This window comes from Corvus brachyrhynchos, unplaced genomic scaffold (assembly GCF_000691975.1).
Source record: "Corvus brachyrhynchos isolate BGI_N302 unplaced genomic scaffold, ASM69197v1 scaffold1, whole genome shotgun sequence".
NCBI lineage: Eukaryota > Metazoa > Chordata > Aves > Passeriformes > Corvidae > Corvus > Corvus brachyrhynchos.
In genome coordinates this window covers 5,100,702-5,109,190 of record NW_008237222.1, presented here as the reverse complement: position 1 = coordinate 5,109,190, position 8,489 = coordinate 5,100,702, and the positions used below count along the sequence as shown (strand labels likewise).

Here is an 8,489-nt window from a genome sequence, read left to right as displayed (position 1 = left end):
CTCCTGCGGCGCTGCTGCTCCTGTTTAAATGCGAAATGTCCATCCCGACAGTTATGTTTTAATGCGGAAACCTGACCGAAAGGATAGGCCTGGGTGCGAGGAGCGTGTTGCTTACAGGGTGCCAGTGTTATGCTGACAACAGTTTTTTGGTAAACTAGTTGACAAGTGTAAAACTTTTCTCACAAATCTTCTGATTGGTATGTTTTTTAATAACTTATTCCAAGTCACAGTATTTTATCATGTGACACCACTTTTAAAATAAAGGAATAAAATCTGAAAAGAGTTGTTTTGTCAAATATGATCTTTAGAAGTACAAGACAACTTGTATTTGTATGAAGAAAAAGCAATAGAAGACCACTATAACTATCAAAACTAACAAGCATGTGTAGGACTGTGTCCATTCCTGTACAATCCTACAGTGGAAGATTATTTTTGCCTATCATCTTCAAGGTTTAGTCACCTATTAATCAAGAATGCCTCTGTGAACAGGTGTAAAACACTTGATAGTCCATAGAGCCTAAGAGTCTTCTCTAGCAGAATTTAACTGCTTGAATGAATAGTGGGCAAAGCTTTTATTTTCACCTTGTGTTCTGCTGGCATAAGTTTGTTTATGTATTATGGAAACTGAGCAAATCTTGAGACTTACATATGGAGGACAAGGTGTGGAAATAAATGAATTTTTATAAGGACAAAATTGTCTACATTCGTTTGAAATGCAGAGAGGAGTCAGAAGTGAGGTCCAGTAAATGTATCCTTGACATTTATGTACTCAGATACTCTTAAGATACTCTGTTGGCAGATGGGATAGAAGCATAACTGAAAAGACCGACTCCGAAGACCAAGGAGGTTTAGTTGCTTAGAGTGAGAGAAAATTGCACTCACTCTGATGTCTTGTCAGGCTGCAACATCTTGAAGTGATAACATGCTTTAAGTGTTCTAGGGTAGATGATTTATTGCAGGAAGTGTCTTACCAAAATGACAAAGGCAACACTTAGTACAAAATAGTAGTCTGCTAAGTGTATCAGAAGAGCTCTTTCACATGATCTGTGTTAAAATGATGACATCTTCTATGAGCTTTGTTCTGCAGCTTTGGAAGCTTGTTGTACACCTTCATCTGAGAGAAGTGTTTTCCCTTTTCCTCCACACCAAACACTCCAGAAACGGTATGAACTGTGTGATGGCTGAAAAGCAACATTTAACATTAGGCAAGAATTTGTGGCCTTTACATATAGACTGTGTAAACTAGTCCATTGGCATGTCATGGTGTAAAGCAACAGGCCCTAACTTTCTTAGCACAGGAGTAAGTGCAGGTACCATTCCAGAAATGGGATACTTCTTTTTTTCTGTCAGCCTGGACACGGGAATAAGCTGCACCTGAGTATCCAGAAAATACCAGTGAACACTGAGTCAAAAAAAACCAGTTAAATTTCTGCCTTTAAAGAATCTTTGCTAGTCTTTATTGTAGCTACAAAAACTTTCAAGTGACTAAAAAGAGCACTGGAGCTTCAGGGGTCCTTACGCAATTCCAAGTTGTAGGTTTGCTTGTGACAAAGGTGCCCTGACTCAATAGACCTCATTTTTCTGAGTTGCTTCGAGGTTACCAGGCATAGGAAACACTAGTGTGATGTAGTTCCCTACCCTCCCAATCCCCTACAGCTGTGTTCTGAACCCCATCTGGGGAGCCCCTAAATCAACTGTGGCCCCTGAAGTTTAGGCAGAGGAGGTGAGCCTTGATGGAAAAAAAAGATGTTGTATTCTTCACCTCAGAGAGATGCAGTGCTTTTGTACTTAACCAATCTTCAAGTGGGCATAGAACAAGCTCAGTTCACCACATCTGCACTGTTTAGTGCAGTTTGTATGTCTTATTAATAGAACTTGGTTTTACTGGCCCAAGGGGGCTCTGGATTTCCTCACTAAAGGGGAGAATGCTGGTATGTTTGTATGGAATTAAAAGATCTGATGTGATACTAAATTCTTGGTACTATTTAGATGAGAACCAACTACTTTTACTAGTTACAAAACAGAACAACAAAAATGTCAAAGCGTGTCTCCTTCACAAAGACTGAAATTATAGGACATACTCTATTGTTACTGTTTTGAAATACTGAATTTGCTGGTTCAAACAACTTTGAGGCTAAATTCACAAAGGAACTCAAAAAAACCAGCTTAAATCTCGAGTATGGCAAGGCACTCAGTTCTGTGAGGGAGAGGAGGCAATCCCATTATGCCCAGTAATTGGGGCATTGTCTAAAAGTGCAGGACCTTTCCTAGCTCTCAGGAGAGAGATCCACAGTCATCATTTTTATTAAAGGATTTGAATGCCATTCACCCACTGCAGCCCATTTAATTCCCACTCACTCCATCTTAAAAGGTAATTTATACACAAGCTGTTAGAAATGTCAGATTCTCTGCAAAATACCCAGTAGTGTGACAGTTGGGACATCGTGGGGTGTAATTTATGGTGACTAGGTTAGCACTCAGCAGTGTGAGCACCCGAGCAGTGGTTCTGGGCACATGCACCAGCCAATTGGACTAGGCATGGGCTAGGAGGACTGAATTGAGCAGAAGTACCTTTTTATGGCTTGTAGCATGTTCTTTCTTCCCAGAAGAAACCTGCACCATAGGGGTATCTTTAAGGAGAGCTAAGATAAGTCAGTTCCTAAAATGTAACTACGTGATAAAGTTTATTAAACTGCTTTTGTGCATTAGGTCATTTGTAGAAAACTGGTTCTCATCAAAGACTGTGACATAAAAAGGAGAATTTTTTAAAAACTAACAGGAGAGCATCCTTTTAAGAGAACAATGGACCAGACAAGAGAAAGTAAGCAGAGTTAATGCATATTCTGCACCAACTGGAAAGCTTTGTTCCAAGGATAAGTCAATCCTCATATTTTTAATTTAAAAAAGAAATCAAACTTGCAGTCCTACTTTGTTGCTGCAAGAAACATGTTATAAGGAACACATTTTATTGCAACTTACTTTTGTCGAAGTTTGAAGGGCTGCAGCCTCATGTTATGCTCTTCACTGGACCTGCTCCCATGTGGCAGGAAGTGAAGAACAGGCTAAGTAGCACTTACAGATATGTGGCAGACATATGGGAAGGGACTGTCAGGTGAAGGTCAAGCAGCTAAAGAAACTAACACTGAGACTGCTCAAGTGATGTTCGAGCAGTCTGACAATGCTTTATCTTGTGACACAAATGAATAAAAAGAAAACCACAGTAGGCAGCATACAGATGATTATTAACCACCCTTGTGTTACAGCTACTCACTTCGTTGGCAGAAAATTAAAGCTCGGAACGTTGCAAAACTTCAAGCTTAATTATCCCAAAAGTTTGTAGATGATGTCATTTTCTGTTACAGGCAGTTCTTTGGTGACTCAGATAATCAGCCTTGACAATACCTATAAATTTTCAGAATAATCAACCTAGAAGTTATTTCACTACTTCTTTTTTTAAAATTATTACAGTAAGTAAAAACCATTTAATCATTAATTTTTGTAGTCTTTCCTTTATTTACACTGTGGGTAAGATTTCACCTGTTGATGTTCCCCTGATGCCAAAATGCTGGAAGCACCAGCAGAGCTAACTTTGCTCTTCTCCTACTCCTATTGTCTAGTATTTGTATACACTATGTTAATAGTTAAAACTAATTCTCTCCACTGCTGCTTTCCACTTCAAGCTCAAATCCTTACACACACAGCATTTGCTTGAATTAGACTGTGTGTTTTTCTGTAGTTAGTTGCAAAGCACATGCTTGTCTACAGCCGTAATCCAAAACAAGGCTTGATGGAAAAATCTACAAGCCTCTGTTTTGCAAGTCCCCACCATGCCCAGCACGTGCTCCACATCCAGACGGCTTGGCTCATCCCACCAGGCCTGCTGGTGAATTTGCTAAGGGTCACATGCTTGCCCAACAGAAAATTAGGCAGTTCTTCCTATCATTTTCTATTTTTGATGCTTCCTCTTATGCCTTTGGCTCTTTAAATAATTCCATCTGGACACAATGTAGCTGCTCAGTTTAACTTACAGCATCAAGTTAAAAACAGTCCAGCCAGAGGTATCTCTTACACAAAGGTAAAGAAACAACACGGGATTCAGTTTCATCCAGCAAGCCCCAAAATTTCAGGCTACAAACAAGTAATTAGGGCACAGAGCATAAAAGGACAACAAAAGATGAACTGAACACACACACACTAAGGGAAGGAGAGCAGCAACTGACGGCCAGCACTGCTATCTGGCCCCAACCACCACTAAAACCCCACTAAACCAAAACCAACAAAAATGAAAAGCCATTGGTAAATATCTGCATTAACAGACTACTGTTTATAAACATTGAAAAGTTTTTATTTTATAGATAAATAGCATGGTGATTTTAAAAGTTCAGAAACAACACATCTTAAAAGCTCTGACTCCCCAAGATACTAAATACTTGTCAGAGTTTATAATTTACCCTTACTCCAGCACTAAGATGGCAGCTTCCTCCTTTTCATATTGCACTTAGAAGTCAAAACCTTCTTGCAAAGGCTACATTGTTTTCAGGTCCTAGCACCGACGCTGACAATTGAAACCAGTGTCTCAAAGTATCTCCAAGTGCAAACAGAAAGTTTAAGGTGGTGTAACTGCCATGCTTAAGCACAGCAACACTGAAAAGTGTTCTCTTTCCAAAGCAAAAGACAACGCTCTCCAGGATTCCCTTAAAGCAGTCAGAAATGGATTGGCATTTGTGATTATTAGGTCTGGACAATCACATACAGTTAAAGTCATAGTCGAGGAGTTTAGGTCATAATTCTTTTGAGCCTACTGCTTCTGAAGTGTATTTTGCACTGTTTTCATATTTATTACTTCCATCACAGCTGAGACAAAAATTTAGTTATTCTAAGAAGAAACAAAAACGGACAGAAAGAAAGAACAGATTCAGTCTTATTCAAAATACACAATACAGCAGTTAGACTTAAATGCTATTCCAAAATAGCACTGAAAAATAGAGGTTGAAACGATGGCAAAGAAATCTCAGTGGAATTTCAGTATGACTGAAGAAATTCGCATTCATTACAAGAATGAGAAGAAGGTATCTTACTTCTTTTAATTTCTGGAAGAAACATGATTATCTATCTTACAATCTGTTTGTAGCATCCCCCAACCAGTAAACTTTCCCAAATTCAAAGTTTTTCCTAATACATAAGTTCTCCTGGAAGATGGTTTTGCATGATGTCCGGAATGAAATCAGAATGGTCATAAATTTCAGCAACTTGTAATTTTATCAAGCGAAATGATAGGAGAAGGAAACACAAAAGAATTTTTGTGCAGACTACAGGCCAATGCCAGCATAGGCTGCTTTTGATGTCACAGGAACAGTTTAAAGCACCAAGCTCCAGGCCTATGCCACTCCTCACTGCCTACCTAGTACAGTGTGGACTGTTGTGACTGAAAACAAGTAGGCTACCACAGGAAAAAATGTACTTTTTCCCTTTAATGGTTTGCACAGACTTTATTCTTTGCTTTTAAAAAGTCATTAAAAACACCACTGATGTAGATAATAAAAAAAAAAGAAAAAGCAAAGAATTGTGTTAAGGGCAGCTTTCATAATTACTCAATTATATATAATTTCTCAATTTCTTTTTTCCTTTTACATTTACCACAAAAGAAGTATCTTTTCATTGATTTCACTCCAAGGGAAAACATAGGAAATCACTTTTTTGCACAGAGGAGTAAAATTGTGGACCAGAAACTTGTTTCCCTACGGGACATTTCAGATGGAGTGTTGCAATTTTGCATCATTAAGGCAAAATGAGGAATACTTCCATCACGTGTCACACAGGGCTCTCCCACTCTGGCCACCTGATAGATCCATAATTAAAAACCTTAGTAGTTACTTGCTTGTTTTAAATAGAAAACAGTCATTCTCTTCATTGCTTACCAGTTTGAAAGAAAAGGCTCTTTCCGGCCTTCACTCAGAACTTCAGTCTTGTGATTAGATCAGGCATATGCAATTGCTTCAAATCAGCAACAGAAACTAGAACTTGAGCTAAGTGTCAATCAGTTGTAATCTACTGATCTGATTAGAGGCCTTCACAAATGTTTGGTGACGATTGCAAATAACAGCCAAGCAGATAGGAATGATGCAATACCCAACAGTTTTGGGGTCAGCTCTTGTACAGGAATAGAGGAACAAGAACATCTGTAAATACGGTATTAAAAATATTATAGTCCACAGCCAAAACGGCAAGGATAGCAGTCGTACTTTTAAGGAGTGTGTCCATGTGGTTCCTTCCTGTGGTTCCTTGGGGTGTTGCTGAATGTGCTCCAGTGCTAGTTTGTTGTAAGTCTCATTGATTTCAAAGACGTAATAAAAAGCCGCAGCACTTGCTAACAAGTACAGCCCCACACCAATCCAGCCCATCCTCTGGCGGAAGTTCATCATTCTCCATGCTCTGCACCTGAAACAAAAGGTGACATAAACATTCAGTACAGCTTGAAAAAAGAGGGGACAGATGAACCTTGGTTTTCCTAAGTTAATTTTCTATAACTTTTCATTACACATTAGTTAAAACAGCACACACATCTATTTCTGAAGACCCGAGTTTTCTCTACAACATAGAAAATCATTACTCTGCCAGCAACAGGTTAACAGCAACAACATAAGAAGCTCCACTGATGGCTCTGCATAGTTTAGGGGCTTGCTGGCTAAAGTCAGGTACTGAGGGAACAAGACAAAAGTCATCAACTCGGTAAGTTACTGACCCCATCTGCCCTCAATGTCTCTAGACATAGAGTGGGGATAATGTAAGATTTTCTATAAATATGTAAAGTTTGGAAAGTTCTTTGACATCTGCAAGACAAACATGCTGCTGGACAGCCAGTACAAGAACATCGCTGCTTGTCTGTAGTGCAGCAACATCCAGCTGTATTAAGCTCTAGCTGAGTGCCCATCTATGAACCACAGAAAGGATATTTTCAATTTGAACATGAGGTTCAAGGGTTAGGTTGTACAAAAAATATGTACTTGCACACATGAAGGTGCTATAACCATGTTACTTGCACCTAACTGTATTCCTCCTGTCCCTGTGTGGACAGTTGCCACAGGCCTTCCAGAGGAACAGAACTGCACACCTGCACTGGTCAATGTCTCGGTGCAGAACAAACCAGACACTCACCACTGGGCACTCTTCAGAAAAAGCACAAATTATTGGAGCCCCACAGACACTACTGGGCTCAATTTCAGCTGCTTCAAATTGCCAGCTGGCTGCATGGGTCTAGGTGACTGGAAACACTCTTCAAACCAGTCACAAACACTCCAGCTGGAGTACCTCCACATAAATGAAGTCATCACCTCTTTCCATCCAAGTAGCCCTTGCATGGGGCAGGGAGAACCACTGCTTCTCTACGCCTGATTAGGGTTCTCCAAAAAAAATGCTTTTTCAGACTTTTGGACTTTTACATTTCTTACCTTTTCCTAGAGAGGGCTAAAATCCATCTATGTAGTGCTATTTTAAGAAAATATATCAGGCCTTTAAAATACTAGGCAGAAATGCTTATTGAAAAATGAATTATGCATAGAAAACAGTAACAATTCATGGAAGCATTAGAGAATTTACCATAAATTATACAAAATCATTACATCATTCTCAATCACCCTTTCTGAGCCAGACTAATCTGCCAGTTTGGTTGGCAATCCTGAAAGACTTACTTCCTGGTTTTACATAACTGAGGGGTATCCTCAATCCTGACATGACAGAATCTGATCAAGGGAGCCCTGGAGAAATTGTTCTGGCCCTCAGACTCCTACATTCATGGTGGCTAAAAGAGTCAAACATACAGGGACAATAAATACCTGAGAAGGAACAGTAAATACCTGAAAAGGAACAGTAAATACTTGAGAAATCTACTGCAGACTTAAGTAATGGCAACTTCTCGTTCAGCTGATCCTTCCATGTAACTCAGCTGCACGTTTCCCTTTATTACACCGATTTTTTCCAGAAGGACAACTGAAACATTCGTGTAAAGAGCTGTTAATCCACAGGGTAAAAACGTGAACCCCAGGTTTGCGTTTACCCGCTAAATAAGCCGCTGGCTGTTTTTTCCAGCAGTTCGGCATATCCGAGCTGGCTCACGAGTTGTCGCCTTCGAAGAAATAAAACGTCAGAAGGTATGTACATACTGAAAGCACAGACACTGTCAAAACAGCAGTAGAATTAAGAAGGTAAACACCAGCGGGTTTTGATCCTGCCCTTGAGCAGAAGCCAGAACAGAAGCCTTTGCTCCCGGTTATACCGAAAGAGGCTGAGGTAACAGAGTCTTCTCATTGTTATTCTCCGTTTCCAGACTCCACTACAACTTGCAGCTTTCGGGCAGATCCGCGATGGTCCTCGGACCCCTTCACCCCACTGGGGCTCTCCTCCCACGACCGCCCGCACACACCACCCTCCGGACTCGCGCTCTGGGAGAGACGCGCCTCTCCACCACGCGTCCTTCCCGGCGCCGGCAGCTC

The 8,489-nt window shown here is 40.3% G+C and overlaps 2 protein-coding genes across 2 annotated transcripts in view; both read right to left on the bottom strand.

Annotated features, from left to right (window-relative positions):
• UBR7 (ubiquitin protein ligase E3 component n-recognin 7 (putative)) overlaps nt 1-2,622 on the bottom strand; it is a 12,906-nt gene extending 10,284 nt beyond the window's left edge. The window contains exon 1 of the mRNA XM_017728930.1: nt 2,572-2,622. Coding sequence (XP_017584419.1) covers nt 2,572-2,622 — 51 coding nt within the window. The remainder of the gene's footprint in view (nt 1-2,571) is intronic.
• A 1,477-nt stretch (nt 2,623-4,099) lies between these two features.
• Nucleotides 4,100-8,461, bottom strand: TMEM251 (transmembrane protein 251). The gene is made up of 2 exons (XM_017729025.1): nt 8,054-8,461; nt 4,100-6,438 (listed from the first exon to the last, which is right to left on the bottom strand). The coding sequence occupies exons 1-2, from the start codon at nt 8,155-8,157 to the stop codon at nt 6,027-6,029; spliced, it is 516 nt and encodes a 171-aa protein (XP_017584514.1). The 5' UTR covers nt 8,158-8,461; the 3' UTR covers nt 4,100-6,026.
• Nucleotides 8,462-8,489: the final 28 nt, after the last annotated feature.